Genomic DNA, 21,453 nt, shown 5'->3' with positions numbered 1-21,453 from the left:
ACTCATAGAAATCTTGGACTAAAAAATAGGCCTGTCATCAAAAACAACTCTGAGAAAAAATGAACTCTTACCCATGACTCTAAATAACAAAATTCTAGAGACTTGGCATCATAAAGGAATCAGGGGATCAGGGATTATAAAGGATTGATATGAAAATGGACTGCTGATGTCTTTTGAACAATTGAAGAGGAAATATGATTTGCCCAGTAAGACCTTATTCTGCCATCTTCAATTAAGATCTTTTCTTAGAAATGACTTCACCTGAAATGACTTCACCTGGGCTTACCAATGTGGACAGGCTGCTTCATGGGGGAAATGTGAACAAATTTATTTCTAAAATGTATTCCTTATTACTGAATGAGAGCCCACAGCCAGACTTGCACAAATGTAGTGCGCGATGGGAATCAGATTTAAACAACTGATGAAGAATTGGTCAGATTCATGCCAAGATAGTCTGCCAGCTATTATTAATGGCAGGTACAGATTAGTTCATTATAAATTTCTCCATCAGCCATACTTCACCCCACAGAAATTACATAAATCCAAACCCAAATTGTCAGAAATATCCTTGAGATTTATTTTGTCTACTAGCGATTTTTACAAAAATCTACAGATCCTCAACTAATTCTCAAATTGAATGTATGAAAATTGCTCTATGTGGGCAGGAAATGCATAGTAGTGACATGGAAATCTGATTCCTCTCTCTCCATGGATAAATGGCTGTGAAAGTTGAATAGTTGTATTCCTCTTGAAAAGATCACACATAGCTTAAGAAAAGGATACAACTTTCTAAAAATCTGGCAGCCTTATCTAGAGTATATAGCAATATCACTGATAATACCATAATGAGCCATTTGTGGATAACCAAAGACCTCTTCAACACACACTCATATGGTATGCGCCCTAATCACTCAGCTGTTGTGTTGCCCCTGTTTTATTCTGTTAAATTGATAAAATAAGTGTGAAAACTAAAATATTCAAAAATGCACCTTGGTGGCAGGTTTGAAACCAACCCATGGCCCTTTGCTGCATGTCATCCCCTCTCTCTCTCTTGACCCAATTTTATTGTCTCTGTCATGGCAGCTACAATAAAGCAATAAAAACTGTGCACACTCCTCCATGTAGTCTCTCTTTATCATTCACAATCAATTTGAAGATGTGTGAACTTCGGTGAGCCCATTCTCTGCCCACAACATTCAGCTCACCTCTTGGTATTTTTTCTTTTTTGTGGATGACCTGCTCTCCTCTACCTTTGATGTCCTTCTGCCATGTGTATGATGTGTTTATGATGTAAGCATGATGTCAGATTGCATTTACCCGCCATAGAAAGTAGAAGCAGAGTGTGATCTCAAAAGGAGCGATCCAAATGTTGTTAAAATAAACCACAAAGTCCATCAGCTTCTGAGTGTCGGTCGAAACCAGATTAATGGTTTCTCCCAAAGTACACTTCTGCCGTGCCACATTGCTCATCACCAGACTCTGAGGATTCAAACAGAGAAAACTTTATTAACAACTTTATTAACCACTGCTGCATTGACAATGTCAGATCAGTCTGAATGTGTCTTTGTGTTTCTGAGTTTTCACAATAAAGAGTTTTTACTGACGTGTTTCAACTGGCCGAGTTTATGTCTGTGCAGTACCTGTCTGTATGTTACCTGGCTCTCCATTACCTGTCTGCCTTACCTGTCTACATCTCTGTCACCTGTGTTTCCTCTGTGAGTGTTGTTACCTTCCTGTAGACGAGGCCAATGACGGCTGTCTTCACTCTCATTCCCACAGTGAAGCAGTGAAACATGTACTGATGATGGAGGACAGACTGCAGACAGGAAAGCAGGAAGAGCAGTGAGGCGAACAGGAAGCCTTTCCACATCGCAGCATCTTTGTCCTGCATGAAGCCCAGCAGCGCACTGACAACACCAAACAATAAACAAACAATAACATTAACTGTAAACAATAAACAAACAAACAAAATCAAAATACAAACAATACAGTATACAAACATAAACTATAAACACCAAACCTTGACCTGGTAAAAGGTTTAGAGTTGCCTCATTATCAACAATACATGTGGTGTAATGTAATCAGTTTGGCACGTAACCTGTGGATGATGTCACAAGGGACAGGTTGCTGAGCAGCTATGTAACCATGAGTCACGTATATAATATTTTACCTACCAGCTGTTAAAGAAAATGTTCTGAACAGCTCAAAGTCGTTTTTAGTGTCTGAGAACAAAGCCAATACCTCAATACGCATACCATAGCATTCTCTCCATAACATAGCCCCAATATTGTGTCAACCAGTGTGTTTGGAGGTAGTACCTTTCCTTTGTCCCTGGCTTAGTCAGTGTCTCTCTGCACCAGCATTCTCATCATCAGGTGTATCTAAGTCAGGGTTACCCTAACCAGCACCCACCTCTTCTCTCCACATTTTGTTTTTTAAAATACTCAGCTATAGACAACTTCATCTTTGGAATATGGTAACAACTAAATGGATTGTTTCATGAGTTTTTTCATCAATGCATGTACAGATGTACAGGTCAGGAGATGCTGACAGAGCCAGTGAAGAGGAAAGCATACCATTTTCATTCCCAACAGCTAACACAGCATCTGTGTTAGACAGGCACCAAAGTAGTCTAAAGATTAAAAGAAATGGATGCATACACAAACATTTGGTCACTGTCTAGAGCCTTGGTGTTGAACACCGTTGGTGCTGGTGGGGAAGCAGAAGAGAAGCACTACAGTCTGTTAGGAAATCAAAAAGGGGGAAGCCACATTTTTAAGTTACATTACAGTCTGTGCACACAATTGCAATGAAAAAGTCACGAATGCATGTGAATTGATTCACATTCTCACATATATCACCTTAAACCTGTTAAAAACAGACGAATACACCTGTCAGGTGGGGAGTATTCTCTGATTTATTGAATGTTTATGCCTCATGAAATGAGCAGTCAACAATATCACAGCGATTCAGAGTAGAGTGAGACATTGGTGAACATATCTTTGACTCACCTGAGCACCTGTGGCACAGCAAACATGAAGGCATCATGGAGGAGGAGGCACAGTGTCCCACACAGGAAGTACGGCCCAAAGTTCCACCCTAGAGCATGTATAAGGCAGAGGCTGTGGCCCTGCCCCTTCCTGTCCTTCTTCAACAGGTGAGTTTTTTCTGTTGGTCCAGCAGAAACACCTGATGCAAACCAGGACAGAGGCCAGGATCGGGGCCAGGACCAGGACTGGGATTGTCCAGAACCTACAGGCTCCTCTCTGTAAACAAAACAAAACAAACATATAGATATGGTGAATCCTGGGGGTGGGTTCTATGCTCACCTGGTCTATCCCAGTCCAGTACCACTAATCACATTACCTAATCTCATGCTCATGCTTTGGTAAAGCTTATAGTTAGGGCTGGCTTGGTTATGTCCTGAACCATCCCTTAGTTATGCTGCTATACAGCTAGACTGCTGGGGGATTCCCATGATGCACTGGGCTCTCTCTCTCTCTCTCTCTCTCGACTACTTTATGCCATTAATTTTGTTTGTTTTTTTTCACTCCCCTGTAGTTTGTGCTTCTCCTCTCTCTCCCTCTCTCTGTCCTCATTCTGCAGGTCTCTCTGCCTCTGGAGCAGCAGGATCCAGATCCACCACTACTCATCATTATGATTAACCACTGTTATCTGTCATTATTATTGATAACACCATTACCTATGCAGCTGTTCCTGGTCTCTCTCTTTCTTTTCTCGTCCTAAACCCAACTGGTCGAGGCAGACCCCCCCACCCTGAGCCCAGTTCTGTTGGAGGTTTCTTCATGTTAAAAGGGAGTTTTTCCTCCCCCCATGGCCAAGTGCTTGCTCTGTGTGGGAACTGTTGGGTTTTTCTCTATAACAAAGTAAGGTCTCGACCTTACCCTGTAAAGAGCCTCGAGATAATGTATATTATGATAAAACTTTCAGCAATTGATTGTTGTCTAATACTTCTCTTAATATTACTAACTTTTTTCAATTGAAACAATGTCTTGAAACCTTTATTCTACAACCTGAACGAACAGCAGGTGTCTTCACCTTAAATGTGCCAAGTTAAAATGTCAAATATAAAAACACTTGAATTGAATCAATTGAAAAATGCACTGTATTGCACATACCAGTGTTTCAACTAGGTGACACCAATTTGCTACATCTTGCAGCTGTATCAAGCAAACTACAAATGTAGTGGAAGTGATATGAAGTTTCTGTTAATCCACCATGCAATGATGTCAAGATTATTCAACAATGCATGTCCTATGACCAATATCAAATAAGTAGGGAACTGCACAGTAATTTCAACTTTAAAACAACAAGTGTAAAAATAATGAAATATTCAGAGCAGTACAGCAATTGAAAATGGACAGAGTATAACCATAGAAGCTACATAAATACAAACCTGAAGAAAAAAAAACACAAAGTGCTGTGTTAATTTTTCCACCTAACTTTTGACTTGGCAAAAAATCCAAACAGCATGGCAGTAGCAAGGGCCTTGAGGATTACTCATTAGAAAAGTCACTGCTGTGAGTGTCTCTGATGACATGGTTGCCCACTTCCCACTGTTGTTCCCCCTATGACAGTGTCTTGGCCTCAGCCATGCCTTGGTGAAAGGAAAAGAGTTTCTTTAAGGATAGGTTATTTTCTTTTTACTTTTAAACAAACCTGTTTATTTTTTAAAACCTGGTACATTTGCACACACTCACAATCCCCATTGAGGCAGAGTTTTTTTGTCCTGTGCACTCCCTGCCAGCATTGATGTCACAAAGCAACATTTCAACTTGTCAGTAGTAGTTGATGAAAGTGGGCAGAGACAAAAAGAAATCTAAAAACTGTTCTGTAACAGTTAACATGTGAGCCTGGCATCTGCATCTACAATCTTAAAACTAAATACAGAGAGGCCCCTCTCTGGTCACGTATGAAAAATGACCAACAATAATTTAAATGTTTAAAAAAAATTAAAATGCACAAAGCTAAGCCAAGGCCAAACAATCCTACAAATCTGTCTAGCTGTTATAATAGAAAAATAAATGGGGAAAGGATGGAGTCTTTACACCACAAATATGTCTAACTTTTTACATCAAGATCCAAACATTATTTCCTGAGAAACTGACACCAGTGTTGAAAACTGTCCTATCTCACTATCAGTCTCCTTAATTATAGAAATCTTACACAGGGTACACCAGGTCTCCTTTGAGTCCTCATGTCCCCTATTTATTTCATAATATGTTTAATATTTATTTAATGTTGATCTTTTGGCTTCCACATAACCCATCTTCAGGATGGTCAAATTGGAAACAGCTGTTGTGAGTAAATTTTCAGTTTGGATAATCAGGGCAACAACAGGGGAGGAGAACTTTGAGGAACTCCAGAACCCACCCAGCATGTCTTCTGAGGAGGAGTATGAAGACTCCAGGGAAGTCTTGCCCAGATCCTTGGCAGAGGTCACTGGGGGTATTCAAGAAGCTTCTCAGTGATAATGCACCAGGATTGGATGAGCTTCACCTTGAGATGCTGAAGACTCTGGACACTGTAGGGCTGTTGGAGGTTGGGGACAGAGCCTGTGGACTCGTGGACTGCCTGACTGAGGTGGTGGTTACCATTTTCAAAAAAAGGGGACTGGAGGGTGTGCTCAAATTATCTGGGTATCGCACTGCTCAGCCTGCAGAAGAAAGCCCATGTCAGGCTGCTAGAAAGGAGGTGCTGACCAACTGTTGAGCCTCAGATTCAGGAGGAGAATTGTGGATACTGTCCTGCTGTGGTACAGCCTCCTTACCCAGGCAAAGTTACTTAAGGGGTCATGGGATTTTGCCCATCCAGTCTACATGAGCTTTGCGGGCTTGGAGAAGGCCTTTGACCGGGTCCCTCAGAGGATCTTGTGGGTGGCAGTGCAGGAATATAGAGTTCCAGGGCCATTGCTATGAGTTATTCAGCCCCTGTAAAACCAAAGTGAGAGTTGTGTCCGTATTCTTGGCAGAAAGTCAAACATGTTCCTGATGGGTGTTGGCCTCCGCCAGGGTTGTCCATTCTCACCAATCCTGTATTTGGTTTTCATGGACAGGACTAGAAGGCACAGCCAGGGGGAGGAGTGTGTCCAGTTTGGGAGACTCAGAATTCCGTCCCTGGTTTTTGCAAATGATGTGGTTCTGTTGGCCTTGTCAGGCCAGGGCCTTCAGCATGCACTGGAGCAGTGTGCAGCCAGGTGTGAAGCAGTTGGGATGAGGGTCAACACCTCAAACTCTGAGGCAATGGTTCTCTGCCAGAAAATGGTGAATTGTTCTCTTCGTGTTGGGATGGAGGTTCTGCCTCAAGTGAAGGATTATTAGCCAAGCACACCAGAGTCACATGACCTCCTCTCCTCCACCATGAATACCTGGACTAAACAACACAAACCTCACCATTCACATACAGTACAGGCCAAAAGTTTGGACACACCTTCTCATTCAATGCGTTTTCTTTATTTTCATGACTATTTACATCGTAGATTCTCACTGAAGGCATCGAAACTATGAATGAATACATATGGAATTATGTACTTAACAAAAAAGTGTGAAATAACTCTTAACTCTTAAATAGGTCTTATATTTTAGATTCCTCAAAGTAGCCACCCTTTGCTTTTTTGATAGCGCTGCAAATCCTTGGTGTTCTCTCAATGAGCTTCATGAGGTAGTCACCTGAAATGGTTTTCACTTCACAGGTGTGCCTTGTCAGGGTTAATTAGTGGAATTTCTTGCCTTATTAATGGGGTTGGGACCATCAGTTGTGTTGTGCAGAAGTCAGGTTGATACACAGCCAACAGCCCTATTGGACAACTGTTAGAATTCATATTATGGCAAGAACCAATGAGCTAAGTAAAGAGAAACGAGTGGCCATCATTACTTTAAGAAATGAAGGCCAGTCAGTCCGGAAAATTGCGAAAACTTTGAATGTGTCCCCAAGTGCAGTCGCAAAAACCATCAAGCGCTACAACGAAACTGGCTCACATGAGGACCGCCCCAGGAAAGGAAGACCAAGAGTTACCTTTGCTGCTGAGGATAAGTTCATCTGAGTCACCAGCCTCAGAAATCGCAAGTTAACAGCAGCTCAGATTAGAGACCAGATGAATGCCACACAGAGTTCTAGCAGCAGACACATCTCTAGAACAAGTGTTAAGAGGAGACTGCGAGAATCAGGCCTTCATGGTCAAATAGCTGCTTGTTACCAGAGAGGCAACAAGCAAAAGAGATTTGTTTGGGCCAAGAAACACAAGGAATGGACATTAGACCAGTGGAAATCTGTGCTTTGGTCTGATGAGTCCAAATTTGAGATCTTTGGTTCCAACCGCCGTGTCTTTGTGTGACACAGAAAAGGTGAACGGATGGGCATGCCTGGTTCCCACCGTGAAGCATGGAGGAGGAGGTGTGATGGTGTGGGGGTGCTTTGCTGGTGACACTGTTGAGGATTTATTCAAAATTGAAGGCATACTGAACCAGCATGGCTAGCACAGCATCCTGCAGCGACATGCCATCCCATCTGCTTTGTGTTTAGTTGGACCATCATTTATTTTTCAACAGGACAATGACCCCAAACACACCTCCAGGCTGTGTAAGGGCTATTTGAGCAAGAAGGAGAGTGATGGAATGCTGCGCCAGATGACCTGGCCTCCACAGTCACCGGACCTGAACCCAATTGAGATGGTTTGGGGTGAGCTGGGCCGCAGAGTGAAGGCAAAAGGGCCAACAAGTGCTAAGCATCTCTGGGAACTCCTTCAAGACTGTTGGAAAACCATTTCAGGTGACTACCTCTTGAAGCTCATCAAAAGAATGCCAAGAGTGTGCAAAGCAGTAATCACAGCAAAGGGTGGCTACTTTGAAGAAACTAGAATATAAGACATTTTTCAGTTATTTCACACTTTTTTGTTAAGTACATAATTCCACATGTATTCATTCATAGTTTTGATGCCTTCAGTGAGAATCTACAATGTAAATAGTCATGAAAATAAAGGAAACACATGGAATGAGAAGGTGTGTCCAAACTTTTGGCCTGTACTGTATGTTTAATGTTCCTATGTTGATTTCCTCTTCCTCCAGCTGTTTCACATTAAAATCCTTATAGTAAGTCAGTCTTTTATTTGAAAACATCTGCAGGAAATGTTGACCTTTGTCACTAAGGAATTAGCCTCAGCAGTAATGATATCACTGTTACATCACCTGTTTACATCACTGTTTTTCACAACATAAATTAATCTTAATTTGTTTTAAAAATTAAATGTAAAGAGTCGTACTGTAGCTGTTCACAGTTCTGAGTCCAGAATTTCTCCAAGTCCATCATGATCCGGATTGATGAGTCCTGATCCCGCAAAGACCATAGATCTCCAGCCGCCAGAGGGCGCCGATAACCCCTAACCACCAGACTGACAGGAAGACAAAAACAACACCACTTTTATTAATGATGATGTCACTGTTAATTATCAGTGTAATTATTATTATTGTAATCAATTTTATTCTGAAGTTTTGTACTTCTACTGCAGTGACAGACTAGGTTTAATGAACTGTGGTGGAGTTGAGTGAGGGGGCTCTCTCTCTTGTCCATAATTCCTTTTGCATCCAGAGTAATTTTTGTGTGTGTGACACCCAAGATTATTCACAGGAAAGTCTTTATTCATTCAACTTAAATTTTTTTCCTGGTCTCAGAGGAAATAACTGTGTTGTGTTTATTCTGAGTTTGTGTAATTCATCTTTATAAAGACAGAGAAACAACTGCATTTTCAAAATAAAAGATCATGCTCCGAACAGCAAGACTCTGTGTTTCAGTATAAAAACCCGTCACTTAAATTTCTTCTTGTCAAACTGTGAAGTGGATCTTCAACCTTCAAGTGGGCAGTTTGTTTCAGCAGGTTAAAGATTAAACATGTGTTTGTCTCTGTGACAGCAATGCAGCTGTTGTCACAGATTCAAAGACAATAATAATAAATGATAATAATAAGATTGCTGCTGTCTGGTGAGTTTTAGTGATTGGAGTTTTGATGGTCATACCTGCTGAACCAGAAGAAGAAAAACTTTGAAAGGAATGAGGCATCTTCCTCTGGACACTGGTTCTAATGAGAAAAAAAAGCTTTAGTTACAGAAAGTTGGATTAAAAAAAATATTTTATCTCTTAATAAAATCAATTAGATTTCAATATAACAAGGTGTCTGAAATTGAACTGAATAACTCTCAAAGGAGTTTTAAATTGAAAGCAAATGGACTTGGTTATTTGTCTAAGAAGACGTTTCACCTCTCATCCAAGAGGCTTCATCAGTTCTTTCTCGCACCTGACCAGGCTGGGACTGGTCCAACTATCTGGTGTGGAGACCCAGGTATTTAACCTCAGGGAGGGGCTTTCACAAGGCTGATGATGTCATTGGTTCCCTTTGTGCTCCATGTGCCAACGACAGTCGTTAGAGTGACTGTCTTGGTGGAGAGTTGGTTTCCACTTTGTTAGAGCCCTATTGTGTTATAACGACAGTCGTTGGAGTCACATGCCACTTGTGAACAGTTGTTTTTCTTAGAGGTTAAATTGTTGAATCTCCTGGGAAGGGATGAAAGGGCAGCATTGTAAATTGGAGATAGGTGGTGTCTGAGGCCTCCTCCCCTGTTGAGGGATGGTTTCTCTACTTTCACATAGATGGCTTCTTTCACTCCTCTTTCGAACCACCCGTCCTCTCTGTCCAGGATGTGAACCATGCTGTCCTCAAAGGAGTGGGCTTTCTCCTTAAGATGTAAGTGGACAGCAGAGTCCAAGCCTGAGGAGTTAGCTCTCCTGTGTTGGGCCATGCGTTTATGCAGTGGTTGTTTCGTTTCTCCAATGTAGAGGTCTTTGCATTCCTCATTGCATTGGACTGCATACACCAGGTTGCTTTTTCGGGTGTGTGGTGTTCTGTCCTTGGGGTGTACCAGTCTTTGTCTGGGTGTGTTGCTGGGTTTGAAATACACAGGGATACGGTGTTTGTTGAAGATCCTCCTGAGTTTTAGGCCGTCAAACTGGAAATATGTAGTGTTTAGGCATAAATCCAGAAGCTGGCAAATGTGTCCGGGTTTGAGATTTGTTCGGTTTTGCAGGGAGGGTTAGGGTTAGGGTTAGTCCATATTTAGTCCGTTATTTTGGGGAGTCCATATAGGCAGGGGATGGACTCCCCAAAATCCATAAAGAAGGGGCCCTGCTCAGGCCTATTGTCAGCAGCATAAACTCGGTCACATACAACATAGCCAAATACATAGCCAATATCTTGGCACCTTTGGTGGGCAACACCCCACACTACATCCAAAACTCCATAGACTTTGTGAGTAAAGTCCAGAACTTAAAAATGGAGCCACATGAAACCATGGTTGCCTATGATGTGACTTCTCTTTTCACCTGCATTCCAACCGTGGAGGCTTCGGCCACAGTAAGAAAACGACTCACACAGGACAACTCCCTGCAAAACCGAACAAATCTCAAACCCGGACACATTTGCCAGCTTCTGGATTTATGCCTAAACACTACATATTTCCAGTTTGATGGCAGATTTTACAGACAGAAACATGGCTGTGCCATGGGTTCACCAGTCTATATCTATAAATCTATACATGGAGGAGGTAGAGAACAGGGCTCTGAACTCCTTTGAAGGATTTACACCGAGCCACTGGTTCAGATATGTGGACGACACATGGGTTAAAATCAAAACCAAAGAGGTGCAAGCTTTTACCGAACACATTAACACACTGGACAAAAACATCAAGTTCACCAGAGAGGATGTCAAGGACAATAGTCTGCCCTTCTTAGATTGTGACGTCCATATGAAAAAGGACAGGAGCCTCCACATTGGGGTATACAGAAAACCCACACATACAGACCAATATCTACTTTTCGACTCACACCACCCTGCAGAACCCTGCAACACAGAGCTGATAACGTACCCACCAGCTCACAGGCCCAAAGGGTAGAACACAAGCACCTGAGAGGCACCCTCACAACTTGTGGTTACCCTAACTGGACCTTTGTGAAAACTGCTTCTGCTTCCAGAAAGAAAAGTAGCAATATGGTTGAGAAAGAAAAACCAAACAAGAGAAACAACATAGTCATCCCATATGTGTCTGGGATATCAGAAGAACTCAGGAGGATCTTCAACAAACACCGTATCCCTGTGTATTTCAAACCCAGCAACACACTCAGACAGAGACTGGTACACCCCAAGGACAGAACACCACACACCCGAAAAAGCAACCTGGTGTATGCAGTCCAATGCAATGAGGAATGCAGAGACCTCTACATTGGAGAAACGAAACAACCACTGCATAAACGCATGGCCCAACACAGGAGAGCTAACTCCTCAGGCTTGGACTCTGCTGTCCACTTACATCTTAAGGAGAAAGCCCACTCCTTTGAGGACAGCAAGGTTCACATCCTGGACAGAGAGGATGGGTGGTTTGAAAGAGGAGTGAAAGAAGCCATCTATGTGAAAGTAGAGAAACCATCCCTCAACAGGGGAGGAGGCCTCAGACACCACCTATCTCCAATTTACAATGCTGCCCTTTCATCCCTTCCCAGGAGATTCAACAATTTAACCTCTAAGAGAAACAACTGTTCACAAGTGGCATGTGACTCCAACGACTGTCGTTATAACACAATAGGGCTCTAACAAAGTCGAAACCAACTCTCCACCAAGACAGTCACTCTAATGACTGTCGTTGGCACATGGAGCACAAAGGGAACCAATGACATCATCAGCCTTGTGAAAGCCCCTCCCTGAGGTTAAATTCCTGGGTCTCCACACCAGATAGTTGGACCAGTCCCAGCCTGGTCAGGTGCGAGAAAGAACTGATGAAGCCTCTTGGATGAGAGGTGAAACGTCTTCTTAGACAAATAACCAAGTCCATTTGCTTTCAATTTAAAACTCCTTTGAGATACTATGACCTGGACAAATGAGAATATTCACAGGCTAACTGAATAACTGATTATTTCAGAAACTTTAACAGTTAAAAAATAGTTCAGGCAAAGTCAAGCTCAGCCCATAATCCCAGTACATCAGGTGATATCAGCTGATGTCCATGATTCCCTTCTATGCAAATCTCACACAGAGCGCCCTCTTTAAGCTGCTTTAGCCTGCCTACCCTTGCTGGTTCCTCTGCAACATGCTTTTCAACCTGACTGCACCTCAGCTTGTTACCTGGACATAGATATGTTTGTCAGAGAATGGTCGGCGGTCTGAGAAACAGCTCAGGATGAGTTGAATGAATTGGAGGGAAAAACAGATGAAGAACGCCATGAAATGAACAGTGTCTGACGAAAAACCCTGAAAACACAGAGAGCAGAGGTTGAAGGTTAAAGGTCAAAGGTCAAAGGTCAAAGGTCAAAGCTCAAAGCTCAAAGCTCAGCTTCACTTTCTACCTGGTTTCATTCAGAAGAAGAAGATCAGATCAACAGGGAAAATGTGTGAATTCAAAGAAAGTATCAAAAGTTTATGTCATGAGAAGATTCAGGACACAAAGAGAAGAAAGAGTTCACCCGACAATTTCTGACAAAAATTGTCAATAAAAAATTGTGAACAAAAATTGTCAATAAAATAGCAGCTGTTTCCATCATGTGATACACTGTTTCTGAACAGAAACAATTCACTAACAACTTCTCAGCAGAAATCAGTAGGAAGAAAACCCTCTGTTGTAATTAGCAGCTACATGTCAACTGCTTTCTAAGAAATGATTAACACGTGTGTTCACACTTTCAGAGTAAAGTAAATTTAGACACTTTAACCTTCACACAGCTGTGAAATACTGCAGCTGAATGAGCAGACATAAACACCTGGAGACTTTGGGGGCGGAGTTTAAAATTCCTGCAGTAAACAGTTTACTTCCTGTAGCGAGGCCAAGCTCAGTTAACCTGTGTTCACCTGCAGCAGGTTGTTCACTGCAGAAAAACTACAGAGTTGTTCTGTTTTTTGTTTTAACAAATATGATTGTTTTGTTAAACCTCTACGTGCTGTTCACTCACCCAAACATAAAATGTGTTAAAACTCTTCCAACTGGAAAATAAAACTATAGTGTTGGTGCCCATATGAACAAAGAAGCTGCCAGAAAAAGGAGATCAAATAAACTGCAGAGAGAATTATAAAAAAATAAGGATCTAAAGAATTCTTAGAATAAAAACATAGAACATATATGACCAAATCAGGACACAGCTCTGCTGCTCTGTTGCAGAGGAGTAAAACAAACAAACAAACGGAAAAACAGACAAAGAAACAGAAAAACATACAAACAAAGAAAAAGACAAAAACAAACAAACAAACATGGGAAGTGACACAGGAAACAGTGCAGGACAGGTGACAGTAAAAGGTTACTGAGGACACCTGGTGGACATATGAAGACTGATCAGGTCAAACAGGAAGTAGATGAAGAGGAAACTGCAGAAGAAAACAGGTAAGATGTCAGGTAATTTAGACATTGTTGCCACTGGATCCTCCAGGGGGATCCTGATCAGATGTCGAGTCCCATCAACATAAAAGGAGCAGTGGTTCTCCTCCTCAACCTGTTTCTGAGTCACTGATACCTGATCAATTATCTGCTCGATGTTGACCTTCAGAGGAACGACTGAGCAAAGAACCAAAAGACTCCAGAAAAGGAAGAGGAGGATGGATGAACGGCTGCCCTTCATCCTCTCCACCTGGATTATAACAACAGCCAGAACCTGAGGAGGAAGAGGAGAGAGAGAGAGGGAGGGGGAGAAGGAGAACAGAGAGTATGTATATTGAGGAGGCAGTGAGAAACAGTTTTGGTGATTACTTGCTTGCTTGATTGATTGATTGATTGACTGACTGACTGACTGAATGATTGACTGATTGACTGATGATCCTGTGGACTCATTGGTCGATATGACTCACTGCCATGGTAACGAGTACCTGTTGTATCATGACATACCAGAGTGAGGCTCCGGATCAGTGGACCCAGCAGTATCAGCAGCTGGTTCTGGATCTCCCCATTTTTCTTCACCACAAAGTAGAAAATCTCCAGAAGACTGAAGGAAGCCAGACTGAGACCCAGGAGCTTCAACAGAGACCACAGAGACCCAGGTTAGACCACAGAGACCCATGTTAGACCACAGAGACCCAGGTTAGACCACAGAGATCCAGGTTAGACTTGCCGTCTTGCTGCAGCAGAGTTTTGACAGCGGGATGACACCTCGGTGAGGGCGGAGCTGCAGGTAGAGCAGGTAAAGAGGAGAACAGGTCCACAGGTAAACACAGGGGAACCACACCAGTACAGTGTGCTGGAAACACTGGGTCAGGTCTGGTCTCGAGGTGTACCAGGTGAGGTTCCAGTCCTGAAATCACAAAGCACATACCATGACTCATCAATTTATCTGCAGACATATATGTGAATTAATCATCCAAGACCACCAAACAATGTCCAGACTATCTCAGTCTGAATCTCATTCACACCTGGTGCCTTGTTGAGGTTCTTTTTAAATACCTCTCAGACCTCTGCCAGGGATTTGGGGAAAGTTTCCCCCTGAGTCTTCCAACTCTGCCTCTCCCACAGAGGATGTGGTGGATGGGTTCAGGAGTTCTTTCCACTGTCAGATGATATCCACAATCAGGGTCTGCAGTTCTCCTCCTCTACTGATCACAGCCTCAGTCTAGCCCTGCCTCCCCTTGCTGAGTCATCTAACAGTTTGCCAAAATGTCCTTGAAACTATCTAAAGTCCTTCTCCATAGCCTCCCTGAGCTCCTTCCACATCCCTGCAACCACCACAGCTGCTGGGCCAGCCAAGCATGAAGACCTCCTTCAGATTGTCAACCTCCTCCACTGCTACTATCCATCAATTGGTTCTCAATTTGTATCTGCCACACCCAATAAGGACTGTCTGACCACAACTCTGAGCAGCTGCCTCCATTATGGAACTTGTGAGCAGGGCCCACTCAGATTCCAGGTTCCACAACATGGAGATTCTTCTGGAGGTGGGAATTAAAGACCTCATGGACAGGGGTCTCAGTCAAATGTTCCTTGTCCATCCTCACTACATGTTTGGTTTTACCAGGTCTGATCCAAATAACCACCAGGGGGTGATCAGCTGACAGTTCTGCTATTCCAATCACTGAGTATCCAAGACATCTGATGATACAAAGACAGTTTGATGATAAGTCAATTATTGATTATTGTCCAAAGGATGTTTGGTCCTAGGTATACTCATGACTCATTCCATGCTCAAATATGGTGTTTGTCATGGCCAGTCCATGGGAAGCACAGAAGTCCAGTAACAAAGCACCACTTAGGTTCAGACCTGGCTGCTCCACCCATTCATGGGAGCTTTGTCCATCCTAGTCCACATGAGCATTCTAACCTCCCTTCTGTATCACAGAGTCCCTGCTGGTATCCTTTCTGGGATCCCAATAGACTACAAGAAAGCTCTGAACTTCTTTTCAAGGTAAAGGAACAAACAATTATCAGAGGCTTTCTCTCACTAACTTGTAGAGATAGAGTCAAAACTCTCTCTGGGGAGAACTGGGTCAAAGCCACTGGATGCCTGACAATTTGCCATCAGATGTCATAAAAGCAGAATATTTATATGGTTGGGTCAGATTGTTTACGATGTTAATTCTTACAGTTTATGTCAATAATTCACTTTGTTTAAGTTGTTAGATCATTAAGTTTGTTTTCCTTAATTCAAAGGGTTTACATTTTTTATTTAGTTATGTTTTATTGTTAAAGGTTCTGTAAACGATTGTCACTGCCACTAGATATCACACAAGACCACCAGCATCTCAGACCACATGGGAAAAACTTTAACAACTTTCTGGATGTTTTGATGGCCCACTGATTTATGGATTTGAGCCAGTTGTCCTCAGTCCAGTCCATCTGTGCTCTAATGGAGCCATAGCCTTTTTAGATGAAAATGTTGTCTCTTCTTCAGTGGAGGAAATTCTGAAGGTCACTTTTACCTGAACGCTGCATACTGCACTGAGCCACCTCACCTGTGGCTGGAGTATATAAACGTGGGGAGGACCAGTGGTTTTAACAGCACTAACATGCACACTACATTTACATTTACATTTAGTCATTTAGCAGACGCTTTTATCCAAAGCGACTTACAGAAAGGGGAACAATCAAGGTTAAGTGCGATAAGAAGTGTTAGCGCAGCAATAAGTGCTAGTGACGATTCTTTAAGTGTAGATTTGCTATGTAGTGCTAGGAGAGAAGGTGCTCTCTGAAGAGCTGGGTCTTCAGGAGTCTTTTAAAGGTAGAGAGGGATGCCCCTGCTCTGGTAGGAAGTGGTAGTGCATTCCACCAACGGGGGACAACGTGAGAGAAGAGTTTGGATTGCCTTGAACGAATGGGTGGCAGAGCCAGGCGTCGTTCGTTAGAGGAGCGCAGCGGTCGTGAGGAAGCATATTCCTGTACCAGGGCGTTCAGGTAGGTAGGTGCAGTACCAGAGACAACTTTGTAGGCAAGCATTAGAGATTTGAACTTAATGCGGGCTGCAACAGGTAGCCAGTGGAGCTCGATGAGCAGCGGGGTGACATGTGACCTTTTGGGTTGGTTGTAGACCAGGCGCGCCGTGGCGTTCTGGATCATCCGAAGTGGTTGCACTGAGTGGGCTGGGAGGCCCATCAGGAGGGCATTACAGTAGTCTAGTTTTGCATGTACACACTGCAAGGCCAACTACCACAACAAAGATCAGAGAAATTCAGATTAAAGTACAAAGCATAATAAAAAAAAACTGTATAAAAACAGATTACAAAACAGATCATATCTAATTAAAGAATAAGACTAAAACATTAAATGAAGGCACAGGAAAACAGAGTAGTTTTTAGCTTCTTCTCAAAGTCAATTACAGTTTGATCACATTTGATTTGATCCATTAGGAGCTGGTTCCAGCAGGAAACAGCACAGTGGCTGAAAGATATTTCACCCCTTTAACTCCGGGCTCAACTAACTGAGCTGCTCCTGCAGATCTTAGAGACCTGTTAGATTTATTTACATGGAACATTTCAGAGATAAACTTAGGCCCTAAATCTTAAACAAATCTTTAATATGAAACTCACCCAGAGAGGGTCCAAACCACTCACACTGCATAGATCCTCCATTTAAACTCTTCTTCTACTATCCGCTTCTTCTTATTCTACTGCCTGTTTCTTCTCCTTTTTCTTCTACTGTCTAACTTCTCCCTCCTCGTCTTTGGGTAATTTCTGCTGCTGCTCAGAGTTTTAGTCCGAAACAAATCAGAATACACTCTGTCAAAAGGTCTCTTTACCACTCTCTCTCTGTCTCTCTCTCTCTCTATCTCTGATATGTTCTCTCTCCCTCTCTGTCTGTCTCTCACTCTCTCTATAATGTTTTCTCTCTGATATGTTCTCTCTCTCTCTCTCTCTGTCTGTCTCTCTCTCTCTCTCTCTATAATATGTTCTCTCTCTCTCTCTCTGATATGTTTTCTCTCTCTCTCTCTCTTTCTCTCTCTCAATTTCAATTCAATTCAACAGGCTTTATTGGCACGACATTTTGAATGTGTTGCCAAAGCACACTTACAATTAAATAATAATTATGTATGTTATGGAATAAAGAAAAGGAAAAGGGAAACAAAAAAAACCCAATGAATTATAGATGTGTACACATATATATTTATTCACACATATATACAGATATAAATGTATCCATGTAGATATATATCAGATAATAGAGAAGAGGAGACTTGGTGGTGATCACATTTGGTTTCTATATTTCTATATCTATCTGTCTTCTGTTGTGACAGGAAGGGACATATTTAGCAGCCAACACTACACATTCTTTCTTTTCTCCCAGATTGATTGGTAGTTTCTTCCTGTCTGTTAAACTTTTAAATTTTGGGCTTCTATATTTTTGACACTGTGTCAGGAAATGTAGTTCAGTCTCTACAGCTCCCTCATTCCAGTGATAGCACAGCCTGTCCTCTCTGGACAGCAGGTCATTCTGTGTCTGCAGACTGTGGTCACTCAGTCTGTTCACTGTCAGTGTGTTGCTGCCACAGCAAGTGTGTGAAGTGCCACAGTGAACAGTCTGTTTAGGGCCAAAATATACTACTAGTTTGTGTTGTGAGCGTGTCACATAATTCTAGTAGCTGATGTATTTTTCTTCTTCTTTATTTATAATGTGGTTGGGTCTAATCTTCTGAGTGATGGTGTAACTGTTCAGCAGTGGACCCTTTTTAGTAGGAGACAATAAGACCAGGTCATCTGCATATGTAGCGGGTCCCAGCTAGGCCTCCGCTAACAGATATATAGATAATCCCGACTGGAGCGCTGGAAACTGGAAACACAGGACAGAGATGAGAGACACAGGACAGCTACTGCTCATTTTCCAGGTCCATTGGATTATGTTTTATTCTCACATTCACATGCTAAACTTTCAACTGCAACAATGAATCAATTCTGTTATTTTAGTTTGCATTGAAGCAGTGGTATCTAAACCACATTTTCACATATTACTTATGAAATAAACTTGTATTAAACCAAAAATAAACATTACATTTTCCCTTAATCATGTCAACTATTATCACCAATCATGTAATCTATCATCAATCATGTGATCTATTATCAATCATGCACTCACTTCTCATCCACACATTGTCTACCCTCTCACCCAAAGAGGAATAACTGTACATAAAGTACATATTGTAAGTATTCACTTAATATAACAGAAGGAATCTCTCTTGCAGTTTAACTATCCCACATTTTGAATACACACTCCACACACAATAATAATACTTTCAACACATTAGCCCACAAATGCCCATTTCGGAACAATGTAACACACACGCACACATATTTTCGTACATACCGTATTATCCCCCCAAATGCCAAGGAGCCAAAGAAAATACACAAAAGTAAACATTTGACTACGGTGACGGACGCCATTTTAGCCACCACAATAGCCTCGTACCGTGGCACTTTCGTTGTTTGCACACTGAATGGGCGTCTAACTTCTTTCCCACACATCACCGGGGGTTCATATTATCTTATAAACATCTGAAGTCAGAGAAAAAGTTGATAACCAACCTGGAAACACAGGACAGAGATGAGAGACACAGGACAGCTACTGCTCATTTTCCAGGTCCATTGGATTATGAACTTCACTCCCGCGATGCACTGTAAATAGTCCCAGTGACGCTGCCGGTAAGTGCTGCCACCCAGTGTCCATTTCTCGCAACCTCAAGTCATTGTGTGTTTCTCTTTCTTATTCTTACTTAGCAGAATAAAATAATAAAATGAGATAATAGCAGTGGCCATAAACCAAACAGTAACTTCAGAGGAAATTAAACAATAATAATCTCAACAAAAATACTTTTGTGAGTATCACACATAGAACAGACACTTGATTTCTGTGTATTGAAGTGTGAGACCTGGTGCTGGTGACTGTTCTAATAAGATATCAGTGCAATAATATAAATATTGAAGAGAGTGGGGCTGAGGTTGCAGCCCTGGTTCACCCCTCTACCCTGTGGGAAGAAGTCTGTGCATTTATTTACAGTTTGTTATTTTCATTACATCAAAGGACTTCCCCCTACACCACTTTCTGTTAGTTTAAAAAGTAACCCCTCATTCCAGACTCAATTAAAAGCTTTCTGAAAATCAACAAAGCAGGCATGAATTGTGCTTTTATTTTGATTTACATATTTATCAATTAGTGTGTGTAGGGTGAAGATGTGGTCAGCTGTTCTATCATTTGGAAGGAATCCAATCTGACTTTTGCTTAAGACTGTGCTCTCTCTCTCTCTCTCTCTCTCTCTCTCTCTCTCTCTCTCTCTCTCTCTCTCTATCTGATGTTTAGTGGATATCAAGCCTGATATAGTTTAACATCAAATCCATCAAACCAGACTGAAGAGGAGTGGACAGAGCACATACAAACAGAGTATGAATGGCTGTTTGTCTCCTGAGAGGACTGGTCTGAACTGGAAGATCTCTGGTTCTAGAGAAACTGTATGCACTGTAATCTGAGTCTCATTGCTATGATCAAAATTTTGATCTGAGACACTCAGAGTGCTGAGGATTAATGTGGGCTGTCAGACAGGCCTCATGTATTATCTACTGAACCCTTGTTACTCAAAATGACTTACTCTACACTGATGGTTTGGTTTTTAAAGGTTTAAAATAAGAAGAAAGATGGTATCAAATATCTTGGTGATATCTTCGCAATGAAGAGAAAGTGGACATGGCTGCTCTTTCAGATGTCTTTTAGGGTCATTTGTGCTCCTACAGCTTCAGTGCTATGGCATCATTTAGATTATATGGAGCCACCTACTGGTTCAATCCCAAAAGTACAAGCATCTTCAGAGGAATTTCTCTGGGATCAGCTGTGTTGGGTACCTGACCCTGGAGGAGCCTTATTTAGCAAAGCAAGAGTGGAATGCTAGGCCTCATACCCTTAGCAAGTACAGTGGCAACTTTTCATTTCCAATTTTCACTGGTTTTAAATACCCAGAGTGGAAGGACTTAAGGAGCATTTTGAGAAATCAAGAACAAATACAAATATAGGATAAAAGAAGGTAAATAAATCAAATAAAAACAAGACAAAGTGATAATAACAAGTAAAACCTTATAAGTGAGGAAACACTGCAGGACCTGCAGGACTCTGATAGTGGAGATCCTTTCCCCAAGTTGGGTCTCAATATAGACCGAAGTGGACTAACAGACTTGCTGGTATCATTTACATTAGTAAATTATACAAAAAGCTAAATGACAGAAAGGACACTGCAGGGAGGACAAACTTAAAAGGGACAGATGACAGTAGTTTGGCTGTGGCTCAGGAGGTAGAGCAGGTTGTCCATTAATCGGAACGTTGGTGGTTTAATTCTTGGTTCCTTGAGTCCATATGTTGAAGTGTCCTGGAGCAATATACGTTTTGTCTTGTTTTTTTACCTCGAACTTAGAGCAAGTTGTTCTATCAGACTTTTATTCAATGTGTCATTGTTCAAATCACAAAAATTAGATAACTTGTTTTAATTTTCAAGGGTACATGCTGACCTCAGGCATAAATATATAATATAGTAACTATTATTTGAAAATACACTTTTATTTTGCAGTTAAATCATCCAAAAAAATCAAAAATGGTTTATACTTCATCCTCCCCTACAGCTCCATACCTCCTTCTTCCACCACACAGAATAACATTGTTGTAATAATATTTGTTTAACCACATTACCTAAAACTATAACTCACCTCACCTGTACCATGTCTCACCTGTCCTAGACCTTCTCCCTGCAGAGCACTCAGAGAGCAAACACAAACAAACAAATGAAAACAAAACAAATACACAACAAACACAAGAAGCAAATGGACCACTGTTTGCAGAGCCAAGTCCTCGACCCGCTGAGGCCTGGATTCTACTGATTCTATTCAAGGTTCTTTTATTCTCATTGTAGAGCAAAATGAAACCAATCCAAAGCAATTCATCATAACAAATATCAAAAATAGAA

At 41.8% G+C, this 21,453-nt stretch overlaps 1 protein-coding gene across 6 annotated transcripts in view; it reads right to left on the bottom strand.

The window, feature by feature from the left end:
• LOC139614653 (multidrug resistance-associated protein 1-like) overlaps positions 1-19,214 on the bottom strand; it is a 38,160-nt gene extending 18,946 nt beyond the window's left edge. For 5 of the 6 annotated variants that reach the window (XR_011687112.1, XM_071472093.1, XM_071472090.1 and 2 more), the window contains exons 1-10: positions 19,037-19,214; positions 14,149-14,328; positions 13,926-14,051; positions 13,558-13,695; positions 12,182-12,307; positions 9,030-9,091; positions 8,279-8,407; positions 3,012-3,266; positions 1,730-1,907; positions 1,318-1,479 (exon numbers count right to left, since the gene is read on the bottom strand). Coding sequence is in view for 5 of the 6 variants with exons in the window: in XM_071472093.1 (XP_071328194.1) it covers positions 1,318-1,479; positions 1,730-1,907; positions 3,012-3,266; positions 8,279-8,407; positions 9,030-9,091; positions 12,182-12,307; positions 13,558-13,695; positions 13,926-14,051; positions 14,149-14,328; positions 19,037-19,084 (1,404 nt within the window). In the remaining variant the exon portion in view is untranslated. Of the gene's footprint in view, positions 1-1,317; positions 1,480-1,729; positions 1,908-3,011; positions 3,267-8,278; positions 8,408-9,029; positions 9,092-12,181; positions 12,308-13,557; positions 13,696-13,925; positions 14,052-14,148; positions 14,329-17,050; positions 17,308-19,036 lie in introns of those variants that run through there. The other variant, XM_071472092.1, reaches the window with a different exon arrangement.
• Between the last annotated feature and the right edge of the window lie 2,239 nt (positions 19,215-21,453).

This window comes from Trachinotus anak, unplaced genomic scaffold, assembly GCF_046630095.1.
Source record: "Trachinotus anak isolate AG129_WGS33_773 ecotype Australia unplaced genomic scaffold, CSIRO_AGI_Tana_v1 ptg000035l, whole genome shotgun sequence".
NCBI lineage: Eukaryota > Metazoa > Chordata > Actinopteri > Carangiformes > Carangidae > Trachinotus > Trachinotus anak.
This window is presented reverse-complemented; position numbering and strand designations above follow the sequence as displayed.